The sequence below is a fragment of the Amphichorda felina genome, assembly GCF_050947745.1.
Source record: "Amphichorda felina strain 45539 chromosome Unknown scaffold_3, whole genome shotgun sequence".
Taxonomy (NCBI): domain Eukaryota; kingdom Fungi; phylum Ascomycota; class Sordariomycetes; order Hypocreales; family Bionectriaceae; genus Amphichorda; species Amphichorda felina.
Window position 1 is genome coordinate 1,569,436 of NW_028145047.1, and position 22,449 is coordinate 1,591,884.

At 53.0% G+C, this 22,449-nt stretch overlaps 2 protein-coding genes across 2 annotated transcripts; both read right to left on the minus strand.

Moving 5' to 3' along the window:
* Positions 1–4,029: 4,029 nt before the first annotated feature.
* On the minus strand, positions 4,030–5,584 carry GWT1 (glucosaminyl-phosphotidylinositol O-acyltransferase; the record flags this gene model as incomplete). Its single annotated transcript, XM_083192648.1, has 2 exons — positions 4,030–5,415; positions 5,480–5,584. The coding sequence occupies 2 exons, from the start codon at positions 5,582–5,584 to the stop codon at positions 4,030–4,032; spliced, it is 1,491 nt and encodes a 496-aa protein (XP_083051705.1).
* A 7,302-nt stretch (positions 5,585–12,886) lies between these two features.
* On the minus strand, positions 12,887–14,577 carry GT2 (nucleotide-diphospho-sugar transferase; the record flags this gene model as incomplete). The annotated part of the gene is made up of 4 exons (XM_083192649.1): positions 12,887–13,114; positions 13,169–13,463; positions 13,519–14,373; positions 14,459–14,577. The coding sequence occupies 4 exons, from the start codon at positions 14,575–14,577 to the stop codon at positions 12,887–12,889; spliced, it is 1,497 nt and encodes a 498-aa protein (XP_083051706.1).
* Between the last annotated feature and the right edge of the window lie 7,872 nt (positions 14,578–22,449).

Genomic DNA, 22,449 nt, shown 5'->3' on the forward strand with positions numbered 1-22,449 from the left:
GTCGGTTGATGAGTCGGCGCTTGCAAAGCAGCAGACGACATCTTCCAGGTAAGTCAGGGCGCTATGACGGAAACTGAACCCAGACGGCCGCAGCAGACGGTGGAGGGACGTCGGGGAAGTTTGGTTCATGCAGAAAGAAGGAACTCGGCTGTGCGTCAAATGATGACCTAAAATGGGCCAAAGGGAGAATAAAAAATAAAAATAAAAAGAGATGCGTCGAAGGTACGAGTATGCAAGGCAATGGGTCGACCTATAGCTCGTTGCAGCTGCAGCCAAGGCAGCGCTGGGGGCGGTTGCAGCAGGCGTTGAGAAGGATCCCGACGAGCAAGAGACGAAAGACTGCGAACCGCTGTGCCGGTGAGAAGAAACTCGAGTACCAATGAGGACAGACCGGCTATCTCATCATGTGTCGGTCGCAGCGGGCGCGAGATTATTCCGCTGGGTTGCGCTGCGGTACGTTGCGGTGGTGTTTAGGCGCCCCCCTGAGTGGATGGATGGGATGGAGCGACGTGGACGTAACGCGCAGGCGCTGGCCCGGGGGGGAGTCGATGTCGGTCAGACGCAGGCGACTGGCCGTAGGCGAGTGGCTGGCAGGGCGCGTTGAGGCAGACGTCGGCGCGTGGTCGCGGTCTCTGGGCGGAAATTGTCTGCGCAGCGACGTTGGTGAAAGAAAAACGGCGAGTTGCCGCTGCTCCAGCCAGTCGAGGAGGACTGACTCGCTTGGAGGCCCCGGAGCTGGCGAGGAAGAGAGAGTTGGTGGAGGATTGAGTTGGAACCGGGAAGCCAGAGCGCGGGCGGAACGGGAAGGGGAGGAATGGAGGCACAGCGGCGCCACAGGGAAACACACCAGCCTGCCCAGGCGGGCGACCCCAGCTGCAACCTTGGAACCTGGGCACCTGGGAGCCTTGGAACCTGGGAAGCTTGGAAGGCCTGCACTGCACCTAGACATTCGTGGACCAGCTCGCCGCCCACTGGACACCCAGGCACAGGCTCGCCGCTCAACCGCCCAACCGCTCAACCGCCCAAGAGGCTTACCTGCAAGAGCTCTCCCCTCAGCCTCCCAGGCGAAATTGATGCCGAGCGACGGGAGATGAGACCTGGGTTGGCTGCATCGGTGGGGCCGAAGCTCAAACCGCCCACTGGAGGCCCGCCCAGTACAACACCCAAAAGTACCTCCTAGCGCTGACACCACCGTCCGAGGCTGAGATTATACTTGGATAATAGCACTGCACATGTACCTGCGCGCCCCCTCCCCCCAGGCTGTTGCGGTGGGTCAGGCACCAGACGGCGATGGATGCATCCCTCTTAGCCTCTAGTGGAGGTCTCACTTTTATGGTCAAATTACCACGCTGCGTTGCTGCGACACTTGCAGCGTTGCCTTATCCCAAGAGCCGGACACCAACTTCTCCACAATGTGATCATCTCGCGGTGAAACAGCGAAATGCCGTTGTGCCCATCACATCCATTACCAACTCATCTTCCTCGCATTGAACCATATTAGAGGCCAGCGCGCGTCAAGATTTGGCTCAATCGACAGCGTTGTGTGTTGCAAACTTGCGTCTTCGTACCTACCTACCTACCTTGCGAACGCATATGGGACCTTCCACAGCTGTCCGGCATGAAGTAATGCAATCTTAAGCGGGCGCCACTCTCAGTTGGGAAAACTTGCCGGAGCTGAGTCAAGAATCAAGAGAGAACAGGACAGCCGCCAACGACTGTTTTCGTCTTTGGTACGAGTACCTACTCGTACGCCTGACGCAAGGGACACAGACAACGGCACAAGGCATCCATGGATGAGAAGCGCGGCCATGGCGAGCCTTTCTTGATGCTATCAACAAACAATGGCAAGCCGCGGCAAGGGAGATCTCAACCCTTTCCAGACTCTATTATTTGAGCCTTGCTCCCGCCTGCCCCACACAAGCTCACACCATCTCCACGACGCGTTGCCAACGATCATGGATGATGGCACCACAGCACATCGAGACAGCCTTGGTCCAACAATGAAAAGGGAAACCAACCATTTGCAGCAAGTACGAATCCCGAGTTCTTACATCACATGTCGGACCTCGACTGAAAGCAGACCAAACATTCTCGAAGAAGCAAACGAGGCCCCAGCCCCCCTGTTTGCCGAGCGGGACGTGCGCAATCATGCGCCCTCGTGATTGGCGCAATGGCGCAAATTACGCCCAGGCGATCTTGCAAGTTGTATCTCCAAATACAGCCCTAATACCCGACATCTCGAAAACCGGCGATAGTTTCGCGCCCAGGACGAATAATACTACTAACATGTACGTAGTACTACACTACGGATACTCCGTACTCGTATTATTACTCGCGATACAAACATGTTTCAAGCCCCTCGTACAACTTCGACTCTCCCGCTTGCCCATTCGTGGTGTCCTTGTACTCCCCATCACTCCCATCTTCAGACCCTGTACTGCACCCCGGCACTCAGAACGAACACGTCCCCAGTCTTGCGCTTCGTGTATTATTCTTAGTGCTGGCTAGCTACCCTGTGGAAGTTTACGGCATCACTCAAAAGATCAATAACCAAGTCCATTTCGGGATCCCGTACGGATACGAAGCAGTGTCTTATGTGTGTGACTGTTATTAGTGGGCTAACAAGGTACCAAATGGAACAAGACTTTTGGCCGCAACCTACGTATATTAAAGAGCATCGTTTTTAGTACTTTTTTGCGTAGCGCAACTACTACTATTAGTACTCGTATTTGCTACGGTGTGCGATGTAGTAGTATGTATCCGTAATCGTATTGGTATTCCGTAGGGCCTCAGCGGTGCCCGGAATGTCTGACCCTGTGCCACCGTCCCGAGACACGGAGCCCAACGCCGTGAAACATCCCACCCTTTAGCCCAGGGTATATTCGTACGAATACGTAAGTAAGCACCATTACTGCGGAGTACTCGTACTCGCAACAGTTAAAATGAGTACCCGTAGTACTAATAGTCGATCGTCACGATTTATGTGGATTTACATACATGTTTGGCAGATTAGTTTATTATATATCTAAACGATTTAAACTCTGAAGCAATGTAATCGTCGCGCTTTATTTGCCCATATATCAGTATCCTGAGCTTATAGGCCACGAGAAAACTATTGGTATCTGAGATGGGCCACGCAATCCCCTCAACGCATAGTGCTTGGTATCCGCATGGAGTACGTACCAAAGCTACAACTCTACACTCTTCAATTTCTTACCAGCCTCGCTCTCTTTGCCCTCACGCGTTAAAGTACGATCCGATCACATAGCCACAGAACACATTGGTGTTTGTCCAACTATTGCCTGCTCTATGCACGGGAAATCCAACTAAGAACGGTTGGAGGGCACAGCTAGGACTCCTCCAACCATTACTTCGAGTCACAACCAATTGGCCCCTAATATTACATTGCATTCTATCTATAAACTGACACGGAATGTACAAAATCTCCCAATGGCCTCCCCAGAACATGGCTTCGTGGACACTTCAACTTGTAATCGACCCAAGATCGGACGAGAAGAAGCTTAGATACACACAAAGACCCCATGTCCTACGCCTGTGTATTCCACAAACATTGCTTGTGTTGAGGGTTATAGTGCTCGCAAGACAAGAGAACATGAGACTCCGGCGGGCGTAAAATGTGAGGCCAACGTCCGTCGCTGCTTGCATATCCACATTCCAAGACAAAGAGGCGGCCGACGCGTGGGAAACGACACCAATTGATGCCCCAGGAGGAGCGTCCGCACGTGCTACTGAATGTGGTGGCCACGTCGTCACTGTTCTGCCGTACAAGTATGCAAGGGTGCCCACGCTATGGCTGCAGCTGGAACAAAGAAAACATGCATTGAGCGGCATCGGCCGACCATGAGGGCAAAGCCAAGGTCGTTATTTTGTCTTCCCGTCGTGATCCTACGGGTTCAACTACGCGATGCGACTGATCGGCCGACCCAGGACGAGTGATGGCACGGGTCGGGCAAAATCTCGCAACGCACCGCAGTGAAGAATTCTGGGGATCGCCCGGGAAATCCAAATTCAGATCCTGATCGAAATTTCGTAAGCGTCGAGAAGGACTGCAACCACAGTTACAGCCAGGGTATATGCAATGAGAATCGCCATTGTCACCCAGGGGGTGGCCTCTAACGTGTTTATAGTCATGTTGACCAGCCCAGTAAGGAGGTTTGCAACCAGGAATATGGCTAGGCCGTTCCTGTTGTAAGCGCGCAATATGCGACTCGTGGCTGTGAGATAAGCCTCCTTCTCCGACTTGGGGTCCTGCGCATTGTAAAAGGCAGGGAAGAGGGTAGAATCGATGATGCAGAAGGCCAGTACCAACCCAGTGTTGAAGGCGGCCACCCAAAGCACGTACGGCAAATTTGCCAGCCTCCGAGAGACCACCAGGGAGAGCCCGTAGTGGTAATTTGTTGAGATGGCGTAGAGGGCGCACCAGATACCGGTCCACACAGCTAGGGTCATGAGCAGCGTGTTCCGCTGGACACCAGCACTGGGATTGCTCCGAGCATTCAGCTTGCGAGGGATCACAAACATTCCCAGCCCCTGGCCGGCAATGAAGATGGAGAGATAGCCAGCAAAACTGAGTATTCCCTCTCTATTCATGGAGATCAGGTCGACCCTTGGAGCGGTCAGGGCGTAGGCCTTGAGGTCGGTGGTTTCGAGCAGCATTTGATATGTGCCACTGATGAGGAGGGCAAGTACGGCATGCGAAGGAACGATCGATAGGACGGCTTGGGATGCTGCCACAAAGGGAGGAAGCAGTCCGAGAGTGAAGAAGAAGTTCCAGTGAACCCCATACTCTGACACATGCTCCGCATACTCGAGGCCCTTGACGCTTAGTAGCCTCACAAAGCCCAGCACGAGGAGAGGAATGGAGTGGCGTAGCGACCCCAGTATGCGACGGAGCCATGATACAGGGGTACCAGCAGCTCTTTCTTTAAGCACCGGCCGTGCAGCCACCAGGCCGGCGGAGAAGACAAAGGACCCTACACCAAGGTCCATGAGGGATGTGCCCCATGTCTCCACCTTGGCGAGGCGGCGTGGGAAGAGGTGGAAATCGACGGCCAGGATTGCAATAACTGTGCTGATGAGCATGCATGACCGGTAAGTGGTTAGGAAGGGCTTGAGCGGCAGGGGGTCGAGCTGCTTGGAGCCGTTCTTGGAGCCGGCACCAGGAGGGACCTTAGGCTTTCTCCTAGGCGCCACGGCGTTGGGAGGGAGGACGTAAATGAGGGTAGCCGGTGCTGCGAGGAGGAGGCCAAGAAGAAGGGGCGAACTCGAGTAGAGTGTCATGACAAGCACAACGGTGGCGACATTGAGGAAGTAATCAACGGCAAAGGCGAGGATACCGTATGGCTGGAAGAAGGACTGGCGGGATTGCAACACCGACCACAGCAGCACGGCAACCTGTTTAACCTAGTCAGCCCCGGCGCAAAAGATTTATGGAGGCATCACGGAGAGTAAGACTCACTGGGGCGACACCGGCGATAGCATTGACCTCGCTAACGGAGCCGCCAGACAGATTGGAGACAAAGTCCTCCTTCTGCTGCTTGAGAGTTGCTGCTGCGCTGGACATTATGGAAGACGAAACAGGGACATGTGCATTCAGAGCATCGTTTCAGTAGAGAAAGAGAAGGGGGCCTAAAATGAAGTACGGGCACTGACAAACGACGACACCTGTCAAGATGATTGCTCGTTGTCAAGTTGGCCTTTCAGTGTTGATGGATGGCTGTTCTGGACCCTCAGCGTGGGGAGCTCTGGTGGGTCCTGGGCGGAATTTGGCGAGCGCTGTCGGACCAATGAGGAGACAGAAACCCGTTTGTAACGGAGCCATCACGTGAAGCTAGCGATACATCCAACGTCCAGTCGCAACTTCCGTCTACGAGGCTGACGGCCAGATGCTGTTCTGTCATCTATCATCATTCATCAACCTTCAGCGTCCCGTCAACATGTCAACTTTGCCAACATTCTGGACGCCGTTGTGAACCACAACCGACATGTTTTCCTCAACTCACCAAGATGTTCCTCCGCATACAGCTAAGAGCAAACAGCAGCTCAACAAAGGAGCCTCCTACATGGCTACTCTCCGACATTTAGGAGGGCACAGCCAGCATCCGTCCTCCTTTGTCCCGGCCAGGTTGGGAGCCAGAGCGCCCACTACCCGCCGCACGCCCCGCGTTGTTTGCTTTTGTCCCTTTCATACTAAGTGCCGTCTTTTCTCTGTCACGTTTCCCTCCTCCCATTCCAGTGAATGAGGCGCCACAGGAGAAGCAGATTGGCCATGGGTATAGTCGCTCGCCTCGTGCTTGTCTGAGAGCACCCAAAGCTATAACAAGCGACAGGACCCGCCACTCATAGGATACCATGTCATCTCACCTCTCTTGTACAGTGTCCTGACTGAGCGCCTATCTTTCCTCTCCGTCCTCGAGAAACGACTTGTTGGCTAGGTGCTTGGGATCTGATCTGCTGGCAAACCTCGTCATGGCAGTCACTATGGAACAACGCCGACCTCGTCCGCTGCTGGCCTCGCTCTACACAGACCCGGCAAGCCTTTCCGCATTCCAGGCAAAGCAGTCAAGTCCCTTGGAAACTTGGCTGTGGTCCGTGTGTCCAATGTCTTCCCGTGGACCACCGCGACCCGTCCTGCCGACCACTGACGGGGAGAGGGTGTCAGAGATTGACCATCAAGCTCTGGCCAATCTGAGGTCATTCGATGGCCAGCCGGTGGCTTACCCTTCAAGTACCCTCCCCGGTATCTCGGTACGCTCCCCAGACAGAGTTGTCTCGGGCTTGTCGTCTTTGCAGCCCCACGGCGCCTACTTCGAGGGTCGTCGTCACTCGGTGGCCTCACCGAGCTCTCCAACTGCCCTCCATCCCGGATTTAATTCCCCAGTCTTGCCACTCACAGCTGGACCTGCTAGGCGAAGGCGCTCTGCTCCCTCCGTTGGCGCTGCGCTGAGATACGCCCACTTTCGCCGGGGTTCTCAGAAGCCGGGAACCCATTGTGTGGTACCCAAGCAGCTAGACCGACCTCTGACTCCCGTCAAGCTCCCTTGTGGGATGGAGATATGGTGGCCGATTCAACCCAATGGAGACGTCAAGGTCCACGTAGCGGTCATCTCCCGTTCTGGAGTCGCTGAAAAGCTCACCAAGTGCTTTGATTCGGTGCAGTTGCAGACATCCGCCCATTTGCATGCTTCCTCCAACCAGACTCCTGCGGCTGACGGAACTATTTCCTACCCAGCCCCTGGTTCGGTGCTCCCAGTTCCCGGGTCTCTTCCTCAGACACCGTCGTCTTCCGTGTCTTCCGAACGGCGGTTGTCCTTTGCTTGCTCCCCAACTCCCATATCCCCTCGCTCGGGGCGCCGCGCCTCGCACCATGAGTTCCCGGGCGAGTATATTGGTGCGTTACTTCCTGTGATTTTGAGGTCTTGCTTAGGGTCGCTGACACGTCGTGTAGACAAGGACCATGCCATGAAGCTTCTTCCCATCCTCGGTGCCATCTTGCTTCAGACGAAACGACCAATCCAAGGGGATGAAATCATTCATCTCCCTCTCCCTTTCCCAAGTGCCTGGTTTGAGACGGTCAGATATGTTTACACAGGAGACAGCGAATTCCTTTCGGAATCGGTGAAGAGGAATATCTCGCACTTAGGCGGGAAGATATGATGGGCGTCTCAGCCTCCCAGGTTCTTGGCTGCCTGGCCTCCACGGGTTGATCTCATCTCTCTCTCTCTCTCCCTCCCTCTCTCCCTCTCTCCCTCTCTCTCTCCCTCTCCCTCTCCCCCTCTCTCCTCCCTATTTCTCTCTCTCTCTATTTCTACTGTTACCGTGGGAAGGGCATACAGACGCTGTTATCCTTCTCCTCATACACCGGCTATGAAAAGTTGTCAATCTTTCCTAAAATCTGTATGCAATGTTTGAGCAGCTGTGCACAGGCGTTCATGTATCGTGGAGTCTGGGGTTGATCGAGTTTCTTTTGATTTCATCTTCATATACCTTATTCTTTGTATTAGCTACATAAGCCAGTGGGATGGCGAGATATTTGCTATGCTTCTAGTTCGTTATGGTGTCGAGATGTGCAATAGCAAGAACGATCTTTGTTATACCGGCATGCTTTCCCCATTCGGCACCGGAGTCGGAGGCTGACCGAAAAAAATCGGCACGCCGGATCTTTCTCTCATCGGGAAGGGAATCCTGGCTCAATTCTGACCTCATTCTTTTTTGAATCAAAGAACTTTTGTATTCACAATGACGACAATACTAAGCATAAGGATCGAGACGCACATCGATGAGCAGCGATGAGAGGGAGGCAAACAACAGGGTCGTCTAATAAAGCGTTCGACGGGTTCGGCTCTTGCAGCACGGCGATGGATCGAGGTGCGCGCACATCAATATGCATGCAACGTCCGCACAGGACACTCTGCCTGCAGGCAATATGTACAAGCGCGGTACTGGCCGCCAAGGTCGCGCGCATGGCACTCGGCCCAGGCACCGAAACGACGAGGTGCGAGACACATGCCCTGGCAGGCAGGCTGGCTGGCAAGTTTCGCGCTGGCCCATCCCGGCCCTGAGCCATCCCGGTCTCCAGGTATCCCGGCCCCCAAGGGGCCCGGGGACTGGCGGGGCCATCCGGGTACGCGACCGTGCGTCTCCGAGAGATGTCGGATGCCGAGTCAACGATGCCAGCGCTGCAGCAGGATGCAAATGCCGGGGAGCTTCCTGTCTGAAACACTGCTCCCCTCGGTGCCCCGGTCGGTGTTTGCGGATCGGGCGACCCGCCGGCGGAGGACTTGTTGCTTTAGGTCAGAGGTCAGAGGCTCCCGGTGGGATCTTGACTGGGCTAGGTCGTGTTGCATACAGTAGTACGGATACACCGTACTACGTAGCATAGTGCATAGTGCATAGTGCATAGGAGTGAAGCAGACAGTAGTTTGTCTGCATGACATCTTCTCTACTTCCCCAGGATTTAAAATGCATCGACTACTACTATGTACTAGTACTATGATGCACATCCGCATGTAGGTACGGGAGTGCGTATCCATAAATCCGGTGTTGGACCGCGTCGAACTACCTGCTCGTACTCGCGCAGATGGAGCGGTACACGTACGAGATACGGGATAGCGACGGCACGGCATCGTGCACTGTGCAGCAGCATAAATACTCGGATAGCTACCGTATATACCGTAGTAATGAACCAAGAGCCAAGTTGGAGACAAGGAACAGTTATGTATGTATGAGCAACCCCACCTGCGACGGGGCGTTTGTTGGTGGTCTCTGCACGACGACCTGCATCTGCCGCCGGCGCAACCACAGGGACCTATCAGTATTAGCTTGAGGACACGGTACGCATGTACGTGTACGTAGGGAGGTAGTATCACTGGCAGCCAGGTCTTCCATGTTCCTCCCACATGGCAGGGGCAGGGTTCAACAACCTCTTTTTTTTTTCCCTCTCTTTCTGCTGCGCCGAGCTGGCAGGTCAGAATGTGGTCACCTAGCTGCCAGACGAGGGTTCCCGGGTTTCCTGGAGGGCTGGGGGTAGTCGTAGATTTTACTAGCTGCTTCGGCCTCGGCCTCCTGCGACAGGAAGGCAGTGAGTGGGCTCGGAAGGACACAGGGATCTCTAGCCAGTACGGAGCCGGCGGACCCGGATACCTCATCGGGGATCGTCTATCCGCCGTCATGTAGTGCCCTGTATCATGTATTGGACCATACATGACATCTCGTGCTAGGTAGCCAGGCACGGAGGCAGGGCAGTGATAGTATCCGCAATAGTTGGTGTTGGCGCACCCTGGGAAGGGGGCAGCTGATGACGACCCGAGTCCTGTGACCATATTGTCCTGTGGCTACCCGCGCCGCACTGCGCAAGAAAGTCTTGCGTCTGGCAATATCCGTCGGTCAAGCGGCCGCGTGGCTTGCTGTTGGTGCTGACCTCGGCTGCATACATAGTACAGGTGAGTGAGTCCCTTGCCAGGTGGTGTCCAGGGCTCCAGGCCGGCGACGTTGGAGGTCAGGCCTGTCTCGGCACAAACGCGACCCTGGATTGCCTCAACGGGGGGGGGGGGGGGGGCATCGCCAAGAGTAATCTGGAAGGCAGGCTGCTATTGCTGCTGCTGCTGCTGCAGCGCTGCATAAAATCATAAGAAGGGATCCCCAGCCACGCCAGATCGCCAGTCGTGCGTGCCCGTGATGCATAATAAAGTAGTAATCAGAATGTATAGGAGTTTCCCTTGTACTACCTAGCAGCGCCCTGGAAGCCCGGTTCGATTGCAGCCGAGAGGAGGAAGCTTGGCCGAAGAGGCCAACAACAGACGCACCCACGCACACCCCCCTCCTCCTCCCCCTCAGGGCCCTTCAGGCCCCTCAGAGGTACAGCAGTACTATGTAATACATGGTGGTAATGGCAGGCAATAGGTAGTAATAAGTACGGAGTAGGTAGGCTCTCGTCGGCTGCACAGACCTGCCTGCGCTGCTGCTGCTGCTGCTGCTGGCTGTTGGCTGGTGCAGAGTGCAGAGTGCAGTCTGCACCTCCAGCATCTTTCCTTTCCCTTCTCCACCACCGCCCACTTCTCAACGATCCGCTAGCCTCCAGGACCTGCGTCTGCCAGCGTCTCCGACATGCACGTCTGAGAGGAAGCAGTTTAGTTTGCTCCGAAGCCTGCTCCCTTCCCCTCCCTCCGCAGACATGGTACTTGCCGTGTGCTTGCACAAACACTTCACGCACAGCACGCACGCATGCGCACATGTCCCGCCGCGCGGTCGCTGAGCTTTCCCTTCCCGAGCACAACCCGTTGCTGTGTGGCATGTATTATATTATGTAGGCATGTGTGTACATATGTACGTGCGGATATTAACATGTACGATTGCCTTTTGCCAGCCTTGCGCGAATTTGAAACGCATGGCACCCTGGGAGCGGCCGAGGCCATATTACTGCGGTGGCCGTTCCGGGCGCCGAGACCAGGAATCCCCGGGAATCGCCCATACAGCTGTAGGCATGCACATGCGTCCAACAAGAATCATCATACGGAGTACGTGCTATATATGTGGTATTGTGGGTAATATGAGGTGCTCGCCGGAATGCGACGCTGGCGATTAAGGGCACAGGTGTGGTGCTGCTTGGTATTATCGCAAAACGCATATCATTAGTATATGGGTGTGGGGTTCTTGGTTCTGGGCCGCTCGCTCTCGACCTCTGGCAGGCGATTATGGCAATGTACATGCAATGTAGCCAGCGCGGCTCATCCTCGTAATCGTGCATCAACTGCATCGCGTGCCATGGAGATTTTTCACCTATAATCGCCATCGACCTCGCCATCCAACCACTCGCCCCCTCCATTATGAATTCATGACCACTATATGGCCACCACCAATATGGCCACCAGTATGGCCACCACCAATATGGCCGCCAATATGGCCACAATATGGCCACAGTATAGACACCATCAACGCGCGTGAGGGCTGCCTGGCCACAGCTCAACGTCTCGGCAGTATTACCATGTACGGAGCGGTACTTGAGACCAGTGTACTCTCGAGTCCTCGCCATCAGCGACCCCCCGGGTATAGTCAGATGCCCTGGAGCATGTGCCTAATGATCATTAGTGCCTTGTCGACGTATCTCTGCTCCTCGAGAGCATGCGGGGTTGTCCGGGTTGTCCAGGTTGTCCAGGTTGTCCAGGTTGTGTCCTTGGTGGTTGCTTGGTGGCTGCTTGGTCGAGCTCAGGGGGAGCCACTTCGCCCGGTGGACCTTTGGAACATCAAACCGCCAAAATGCACCTCATACATCCTCAGCATCGACACTAAAAAAGCCGCGCCGGCCCTGTAAGATACTAGCTCACAGTACTCCGTATCCGTAGTATAACCAGCAGGACGCCCTCGACGCTTTTGACGTGGAGCCCACTTTTAAGGCTTTCTTGCAAGCTGCAACGCTCCCAACCTTGGCTCTCCAGAGGCCTTGGCTTCAGGGTTGCCTTCCAAGTATTCCTCTTGTCTCCTGAGCTTGTCTTTTGGTCTTTACTCCCTGCACCCCCTTCTGACTTTCTTCCTTGCGCCACCACTTGAATTCGTCCATCTGCCTCCGACGTGATCTGTACATCGGCCGGATATTACGTACGAGGCTGGGCGAGTCCATCAGGGAGATCGGGACCTTGCGCCGTGGTCTTTGCTCGATGATTCCTGGATGCTGATATCGGTTTCGTCTGCCTGGTCCATGGTGGGGGAATGAGACACCTCCAACATGCAAGTGCATACGAGTACCACCGCAATATGCACAAGACACCGCCGTCTGAATGGCTGCACCTCCGAGCAGGACACTCACACGGGGGCTGCGTTCATGTCGTGCACCACCGCGACGTGCAGAATCGAGATCCAGCTTCTTTGCCGCGCGCGCCCACACTGACGACATTGTTTGGACCCTGGATATAGCCATCTTGACGTCAAATCCCGAGCAAAGGTCTTTCTGCGCTCTGTGAGCAAAAGTTTGAATCTTCCACGTATGAGTTACGTACATCCAACCTGGGATCCCCAAACACCAGATTCGCCAGGGGGCCCCGTCCATGGTTTCCGTCCCAATGAACTTGTCCCCCCCTCCGCGCCAGCCACTATTAGATTCCTCGCACACTGAAACCCAAACATTGTAGTTGAACAAGGCAAAAGACCTGGTGAATACTTTTGACCCGAATCCCCAGTCTCCGTCCGTGACCCACACTGCCATCCATAGTGCAAAAAAGGTACATTTTCAGCCCATCTAGACGAATGAGAAAAACACCATTAATGGACATTTGTTTGTCCTCGTCAAAATTCATGCCGTCGTTAAAAAGTGCGGAGTTCCGTTCAGCCTCCGTCACCATCGCCTGTAACCCGTTCCCAAGCCTTCCCCGACTCATGAGGGGACATACGATGTGCTTGAATCGTAGGCGGCGTACGCCTTCTCTTCGCACTCGTTGGTCTGCTCTTCCCGCCTCTGCGCTTGCCGTCCCTTCTGGCGAACGTTGTAGCGAATGAGCGAACTGTTGCCTGGTGGGGTTTTCAACACGATCGCTGGCTGTGGCGCCGGAGCCAATCGCTGTTCATCGTTGGCATCGCCGTCAGCTCGGCTGCCCCAGGAGGTCTATCTAGGTTAGCTCTTGAAACACCCCGCAGCCTGTCCGAATCGATTACGTACCATATTAAGAGTCACGAGGGCGTAGAGCTTGATGAGGCCATGGAAGTAGCCAAAGACGATGGACACAGGGAGGAAGATGATATCGCTGGGGTCTCGGCGGAAAAGCCCAACAAGCTTCACAACCTTTGTAAAGGCAAACATGAAGACGAACTGGGCCCAGAAGGCGTACTGCCGATTTTGCAACTCCCATTCGCCTGTTGCCCACCAACAAGAAGCCAGTAGCAAGGGGTCAATGAGGAAAGCCAGGGACGTAAATGTCGCAATGTGGAGAGCGTAAGTGCACCATGGCTGCTGTCTGTATCACTGTCAGCATCTGCTTCTATTCCCTTGGCTGGATGGCGGGAACCCACTTCCAGACGTATCGTTCCCTGACCAAGCTTGTCCAGTTGCTTCGCCAGTTGCTTCGGGCCCACCGTGAACATTGGTAGAGGAACTTGTGGCTGTTCTCGAGCGTCGTCTCGATTTCGCACTCAGGCTCGTACTGGATCCATGTCTTCCATTGATGGTTGACCAGCCATCGGGTGACGAAATTGTCGTCGTCGGCGTTCAGGATCCACTTCCGCCACTTCTCGTTCTTAAACCCGTCCAGAAAGTCGTGGCTCGATAGGATCTCTGACCTATACGCCCCGGTTCTGCCGGACATACAGGAAGTCCCACCGTCCATGTTATGCGTTGCAGATATCTCGAAGTTGCGACGCTCAATGTAAGCCGCGCCCAACCAGTTCCAGATTCGGACTGACCAAGCGCCGGACCGCTCACGTCGGACTCTTTGGCACGTGCCAACGCCACCAATCTTCGGATCCTCGAATGGAGCCAAAATCCAGGGCATGAGGGTAGATGGCCAGGTAACATCGTCGTCCGCCATGATTGTGATGGGCGTCCTGACCTTGGGCAACGCCTCACAGACTTGGATTCTCTTGTTGGCGATAGGTGAGGCGAGAACGCGAACAGAGGTGAGAGACAGAGAACTGGCCAATGCTTCGAGACCTTTGCGCTTGTCGTGAGTCGTCACCAAGATCAGCTCCGCAGGCTGGCAGGCTAGAATACTCTCAAGAGAAGGTCTTAGCTCTTCAAAAGCATTGTGGATTGTTGGAATGACTATAGTCACATCCTTGCTGGTGAAAGTTGGCTTCGCAGGGATGGGCTTTGATTTATATACCCGGTGGCTCACAGAATGAGCGAGCAGCCGGAGGTAGCGGTGAATCCTATAGCCGGTTAGCACAGTCTACCATCTGAAGAGTTGGGCGGCAAGGCGTCCGCTCCGACGCCTTACCACCCCGTACAACTTACCACAGGCCCCAGAAGAGATATAACCAAAAAGTGGTGGAGTACCAGAAGTCGAAGGAGGGAAGCAGAATGCTGAAGAAATCGGCAATCTTGCCGAAGACAGCGCTGAGAGCGTCCTCCATGACTTTCCAATAGAGAAGACCCCTGATGCTTCAAGTGAAAGAGAGTCCGTTCAGAGGGAACGGTTTTCAGGACCTCCGGAGGGTGCGGAGTGGAACGAGTGAAAATCCGGAAACGGAGGCACCAAAGAGGTCGCGCTTTTATGGCAAAACGCTGAGAGCCTAGGTCGAGGACAGTAGTAGTGATTCACCGACGACTACTGACTATATCCGGGTACTCTCGTTTCCCCGGCCAAGACGACCTGTTGATTTAGGCAAAGAGTCTGTTGTGTACACAAGCTTTTGAACTTTGTGTCCCTCAGGGTCCTCGTATTATGCCACGTAGAACCAATGTTGGTGAGCCGGGGATGGCTGCGATCCGGGAATTTGAAACGAAAGTAACACTTGATCAACGCCGATAGATCCTGGTAAGGCCCATTGAAGACACCCAGGAAATGGCGAGAGAAGTACAACAATGTAACAAGGCGTCTTAATATACAAAGAGATCAGCGCCGATGTCTCTAAACAGAAATACCCATGGTGGAAGATGGTAGAAAGAGTGTTGTCGGGGGGAGGGTAGAGGGGGGCGAGGAGGGGTTTGACGGAGTTGTAGAGAGTGGCGAGGTAAAAGGTTAGTAGAAGATCGAGATCAAGAGGAGGAGAGCTGGTCCAGGTGAGGGAGGGAGGATATATAAACACAAGGGCATGGCTGGGGAAGTCGACTCGTAGAAGTGGACCAGGGAGTCGGCCGGATCGGAGCTGGCAGCATAGGTACTGCGCCTGCAAACGGGGCCCATGTCCAATGTCATGCATGAGCGCGGAGTCGAACATGGACCCTCCCAGTTGAGGCAAATCTGTTTTCACAAACCAGTGCTCAATGGCAATAGTAGTACATCTTAATGCACGCGGCATGTCGAGATCATACTCCACGACGAGACCGGGTAAGAACGAGAGGTAGGGTACAGGGGGTGGAGTTTCGCGGGACGCTAGTAACAGGTCTGTACCATGGTGGGGCCTGATTAGGTGGATAGAGGGACGTTAGGGACTCATGGGGGGGGCTTTGGCTTGCAGATTCGGATGTCGAAGGAGGGGGGTGTGTTGAATGCTCTTGGAGCAGATCGAATCGTTGGATGAATAATGGTCCTCGCGTGCAGACCCTGGCTGTTGGAGTACATGATGGTGACCTTGGAGGATGTTCCCACTGTGAGTGGCCGGAGGCGACCCAGGCCTTACAATAGTACTGGCGAGACCAGCAGCAAGACCAGCAGTAACATCATGCTGCCGTCGACGTCGCCATCCACCAGGAGGCGAATATCGAAGCCATGCGCACGAGCACACGGTAGTGAAAAGGTGTTTCGTATTAACAACTGCAAAGCTGGACGAAGTACCTCCTATGCAGGACCAGTTCAGTACCTCGCTGGCTGGCTAAGCAGCAGGTACAACGGCTTTGGCGGCTGTTTTTAGCGGTGGTGGATCGAGACAAACTTGCGCGGGACATGTGCGGCGTTTGGAACCGGCTAACCTCGTAGGAGAAGTTGAGCGCCTGCAGGGGCGCAAGCGCGGGGATGGGGGACGTGAGTGGGAGGAGCTCGGCTTCAATCATCTTGGGACCCTTTTTTCCACTCGGAGGAGTCGCTGGACACCTAAGACAGCCGGGGGGTTAAAAGGGCAGGATCTAGTACTAACCGCGTCATTGTTATGCGTGCCGGAAGAAGAAACCAGAGACGTAGCTAGCAGGTCCTATCCTTCTTATTTGTCTGGGCTAGACTTTAGTTGTTGTCGCAGCTACGCATACAAGTCGCCAGATTGGACCAGTTCGGTTGCTTGGCTCCCCGCCGGCCATTCCACAGAACCGCATTGGAAATGTTGGAAATCGACCTAGGAGGTTCATCGAGCTCATTGTTGGCAACACCAACTTCCTGCATAAGCTTCTTAGCGGCGGAATTGTTGCTCCAGGGCACCCTTCTGCAGCTGATTGCCTCCACAATTGATGTCGACAGCAGTGTTTGGTGCAGATGAGGAGAAAAGAGACGACATGGGGATAGTACACGGCCAGAGGGCGGATTGTCCAACCAGAGTTAAGCCCCAGGGAACAAGCAATCGCTATCGCATGCAGTAAACTCTCAAGGGCGTTGCATTCTCCTCTTCCACCTGATACCAAGTATATGCCGCCTGTCTGGGGGGCCGTAGTGGGTCTGATCCAAGGTCGTCATCTCGGGGGTCTAGAAACTGGAGGGCCGTCGCCAGTTTGCTGTGTGCGCAGGTGATATCACTATGAAAATCAACTCTGTTAACATCAACCAAAGAGCTGTGCCAAAATCGAGCTGTGCCTCCCTCAAAAGAGCCTCCAATCCCACCGTTGCAGCAAACGCGGATGATTTTCTGATGGCGGGGCCAAAGAGCGTCAATTGGTCATATGCAGATCTTGCAGCCTACCTAGAGGTTCTGGCGCATATACGGATGGCTCAGGACCATCCGCGATGAATAAATGGCTCGACAGATTACCAGCTTGCAATGCAACAAACCTGTTGTTGATCGCGGTGCTGCTCTTGAGGGCGCGAGGGGGAGTGGGGTGGAGTTGCAGACTTGCAGCCGTCGCAGAGGCCGTGCATCGACAGAAATGTACCTACATGTCCACTCGCTCGTGCGTCAATGCCGTGCCCTGTCTCTTTGTCTTCTCGGCATTCCCGTTTCTTGCAGGCTTGCAGAACCAAAGCTTCCGTGGGATACTAATGTCGAGTGAAGAGTTTTCGCTTTGGTTGTGGGCGAGGAAGAAGGCCACATGAAGTGCAGATGCAAGCGGGACGAGGCGGGCTTTGGTGGGTTCCTCCTGCCAACTAAATCAGCCAGTCTTGAGAGGACATCACAAGGTAAGGTACCTAAATGATTCTCAGAAAGAACGCTCCAAGTGCCGCCTACTACCTACCTAGGCAGTAACATTGAAATAATGATGGAAGGTGCAGAGCGCATCCTCGGGGTCCGGACCCACGAACATTTCCAATTGTCAATCGGCCTGGGTCTCTTTCAGTGCCTTTTACGGATACTTTCTGTTGACAATGCTGTCTCCGTACCTCTCATCTAATCTAGGTTAGACCAACGTTCTTCGATGGACAATCCGCCTTCAGAGGATCTCAGGACCGCAGAGTCGCCATCAACGATGCCAAGATCCAGGCAAGGCGGACAATTGCCATTTCGTCTTATCCAGCCAGGGAGTCAAAAGCACAGGCAGCAAAGATGGGGAGAGGCACTAGGATTCTGTAGACCATCAGCCCCTCGCCGGCGCTCTCCGAAAGATATCTGAACACTGACCACCTGGATCATAATATTTATTTCGCAAAGCTGTTTTTTCACCGTGTAAGTGCCTAGGAATCAAATCACCAAAATCAGACGCAGATTAGAACTGCACTGAGAATGCTGTCCAGTCATCTGGGGCATCCGCGTTCTCGCCACGACTTGGCATAATGATATTTTATATCCAACGCCACAAGAAGCTCAACATGATTTCATATCGCTGCAAGTCCTAGCTTGCACCGCCCCCAAGTAGGTCAAGAAGGGTCCCCCAATCCCTCCCACTCAATGCGCAGGGCGATTATTCATCGGAATCATGCTACGTCAGCCTCTACAAACGGTACGGCCCGCTGCTTGGTGCACAATCATAAGATACAAATGTGCCGAGCTGCGGTGAATCTACAAGTCTATTCGTCACCTGAGCGGTTAAAATAACTCAAGGATCTATTGGGGTTGCAGCTTCGTGACCATGGGAGAACTTACATTGCTCTCTTCAACGACGCCGTTTTATAATCAACAACCACGAGAATACTTGGCATAGTGACGAGACTAAGACACGTACATGATACAATTTTCACTGCTCGACCGAACAGAAAAAAAGTTTGAAAAGGAAAAGATTCAGCCCCTCTAGACACGTAGTCTCGAGTTCCCCCCCCCCCCCCCCCCCCAAATTAAGAACAGAGGGCGTGGGGGACACCTCCAACATGGTTGGCGTTGAATTCGCCAGAATCAGACTAGCTCTAGGCCTTCAGCAACTCGAATGATCGACAAGACCTTGCAAGTGGACTTAAGACGACTTGTCCGATATTAGTCACGACTTTGGGGTGTCCTTGGACTAAATTTCCTAAGTTGTCGTTGAATCTCCCAAGAGGCTGTCTTCGACGACAGTCTTTCCGCCTCCGGCTTCCCGATCTCGACGCACGATCAATAACAGGAAGGTCAGTTAATCATCTCTGCCAGAGATCGACCTTTTGAAAAGAAATAGTGAGATTTTTCTGAGATCAATGCCATGTTCAGAGGAATGTCTACTGCCGACGGACAGACACTAAAAAAAGAGGAGTAAGCCCATAAGAAAGCTATTCGTTATCCAAACCGACCAAGTCAAGCCCAATTTTGGAATTGCCGAATACCTCAAAAGAACCGCTTTAGAGCCGATGCAAGTGGTTGACTGATCGACAGATGTGGATCCTTGAACTTCTTCCCGTTCATCATTTAGGTACGAGGTATTGAGGAATGCGTACCTCTCTCCGGGACTTACTCAAGGGAAGCCGAAGGGGTAATCCATTGGTAAGTATCTATTTCCAAGGGTACAACACCATCCGGCCAAGGACTATTCTCAATTAAGTTCCTTTTTCCCCCAAGGGGCGTTTGGCTCGGCACGGGCACCGCCGAGAACTAGAAAGCGCCGGGTAGTAATCATCTCAAACCCTGCCTCCTCCAAGGCTCCAAGGCGGAAAATTCGAAGGCTCAGGGTGTGTGGGGAGGAGTTAGAGGACCCCTATTGATCGGCCTGCAACCTCCCAACTTCCTCTTTCTCTCTAGTAATCACAGATGTGCAGAAGCGCGGCACAGTTCCAAAGCCACACACGACATTTCAACGCGTCCTTCTCCCCACAGTTCACATCATGTCCGCTATCGAATTCGGCCTGGCCCATTAAAAGTCATGTAGCATACACCATCAACTATTTGCAAGCGCCTAACCTTCCGTGCTCACATAGTCTGTACTAATTCACACCGGTTGTCATGATGGGGGTGGTGTTTTCATACGCCCTTTTCCCTCGCCCCCACCTTCGTGAGGATACTGTGTACATTTCAAACGGTGCTTTTTTAACAAACCCTTGCAGTATAGCATCGAGGATGGATATGCTAGTTCACGGGGAATCAGGGGACATCTTCCGGCGGGATTTGGCATGACGTGCGTCGATTACAGCTCAGGTGGATGCACGTAGTTTGCTACTAAATCTACGTTAGCTGGGCAGGAGAGACTCACAAGAATTCGAGGATACACGCTATATCACACTTCCACACTTTCACGAGATATTGTGTGTTCTACTGTGCATCGGCTTCTGGAATATGAAATGCACCGGACTCGCCGAGCCCCTGATGCTAGCCAGGTACTTTCACGGTCTAGACGTTCGCGTGGACTAGCCTGTTCTAGAGCCCAGAGCTGAACTTACTGGTATACATCCATACCGATCATAAGCCCAATATTGGTTCTCTGTCCACGAAACGTCTTTACCTTTGCCCTGGCCTCGATTAGAGGCGGAGCTGCATGGCCCCTGGATCGACAGCTTCAAGGGCTGGGTCCCAACGCTTGGGAAAGCATGAGCTAGAGAGGAATTCTGCTCAGCCGTCAAAACCGCACATTATGTTACAATTCAAATCACTATTCTATTGCCACATATTTAAACGGATGTGGCGCTTTTCATCTACGTGCAGTCAAAGGTTTACCAGAAAAGGCAAACAAGTGCTGGTCGGGGCATCGTCGCCGAGCCACACATATTAAAAGGCCTGAGGGGGTGCATGCGGTCAATCGACGATCACTGCAGATCTAATGCGGAACAAGGGTATTACTGTTTCGAACAATTTCGCTTTCACTCATTTTAACTGGTTGAGAGGTCAAATCACAGCGTCGATATAATGTTGCGTTTGTTGCCAGCTCAGTCGACCCCCACGCAGTGACCTCGCTGACAACAACATTGGCTTTTTGACACAATCTAAATGGGACAAACCCTGGAATTAGCATGTCCCTTTAGGGCTCTATAAGTAATTTAATGTGAGGGAAGAGGTGGTAGGCTTGGTATATTCAAGGGGGCGTTTGCCAGTGTCCGACTTGGACAGACGTCCGGTACATTAGATGTTGCCAGTGAAGTATCCAACCACTGTATCATCCACCCTGGGTGCCCGTTTTATGAGGTGTAACAATTCTCATCCCTCTACGTAAACATTTTGGGTAAAAACTTGGGCTCGTAATCGGTTTATAATTGTGAGTGATTGTGGAACTTGGACCACCCCGGTAGTGTTATGGTTCCAAGAGGAGTTTGATCACGATCATCATGATATGGTCATAATTCACAGATAGTTAACTCGACTAATGGTATCATAGCAGCCGTTTATATGTTTAAAACAAACCATCACGTATTTGTTTGCAAAGGTGATAGAGCGGTAGTGCTCGATGAGGCCCCTGGCCTCTCCCTCTCCCCCTTTGCCCGCCACCAATTCGTCTTATTAGGCAAAGCTGCTTCCCAAAAGGTACCTATGTTGAGACAACTTGAAAAGTGCTAAGGCATAGCTTCCAGCTTTAACTATTTAAACGAGAGCAACTTTTTCCGACCTGATCGGCGATTCGTCTATTCGAGGCGTCCTGATCGGCAATTGGCTAGAGTTGATTTATATAGGAGCTCTTAAATAGGAAAGATATTACTTTCGTAATGCCCGAATAGGAGGTTTGATGCGATCGTGGTAGAAGGACGAGCATAGCGAGGATAGCCCATCCAGCAAGGAGCCCTCGGAGAGCCCTCGCAGTCAGCGGCATCAGCGGCAGACCTCATAGTCAGAGACAGTTCTCGCAGTCAACGGCATCAGAGGCTTTGTAAAAGATATAACCTTCCCCATATTACAATTTTTTTCAAGCACGCCCCGGCGAACACCTCATGGCATATAATCGCGCAGCTTTGCTTATTCCTGTGGTGGAACATCATCGCTAACAACACGGTATTGTATAGGACGGCAGCTGGTTAAATCTAGCGAGTTTCGTCGTAGTCAACACTAGAAACACCGAAGTCGAAGATGTTGAATTCTCTCCTTCTGGATCATCAATACTACGTGTCGTTTTCATATACTGATAAAGATAACGTGGAGTGTCATAAACGATGAGTGTGGTCATGAGAGCCCACATGCTACTCCCGATTACTTATAAATGTCTTACTATCGTACCATTAAACTTCCGAATATCGTCCCATTTGTGAGGGGGTTTTCGGGGCCAAGAGAGGGCGCAACTAAAGGTAATCGGGCTACATATCTGTCACCAGGGTACAAAATCCAAAACTTATTATGTCGGCAGTGCTATACTTAACTCCATTACTATATCAAAACTACTACCTTCCTGTGACTATATTATATAGTACTTGTTACATCGATATTGGGAAGTATACTAATAGAGACTATAACCGGAATAGAAATTTATCACATTCCCAGTAGCTTCACCTGAGAAGAATTATCTCTATCATCTCTGGACCATCCTGCCATAAGATGACTGATACAGTTACTAGGACTTCCAGGCCTCACCCCCAGAAAGGCAAGGCTACTGTAGTCCCATTACATCCGTGGCTTCTAATCACTAGTAGCTGCTCCTTAAAACTGTTGTGGAAGTCGGCCAGTGGCAACATAATGTATAGTTCACAGAAGGTCTCCGCCTAGCACCTGGTCAAGTCTATTCCAACCTGGTCTATCACTCTTGCCAGTATAATATTTCGAGGTTCATTAGCTAGGATACAGTTACTGCTATCGTCTGGGCCCTTGAGGGCGGATTAGCTTCTCAGGGGCCGCCAACGATATCCTGGAGAAGCTGATGGACTGAGCAGGTGGATACCGGAAAAAGAACAATCG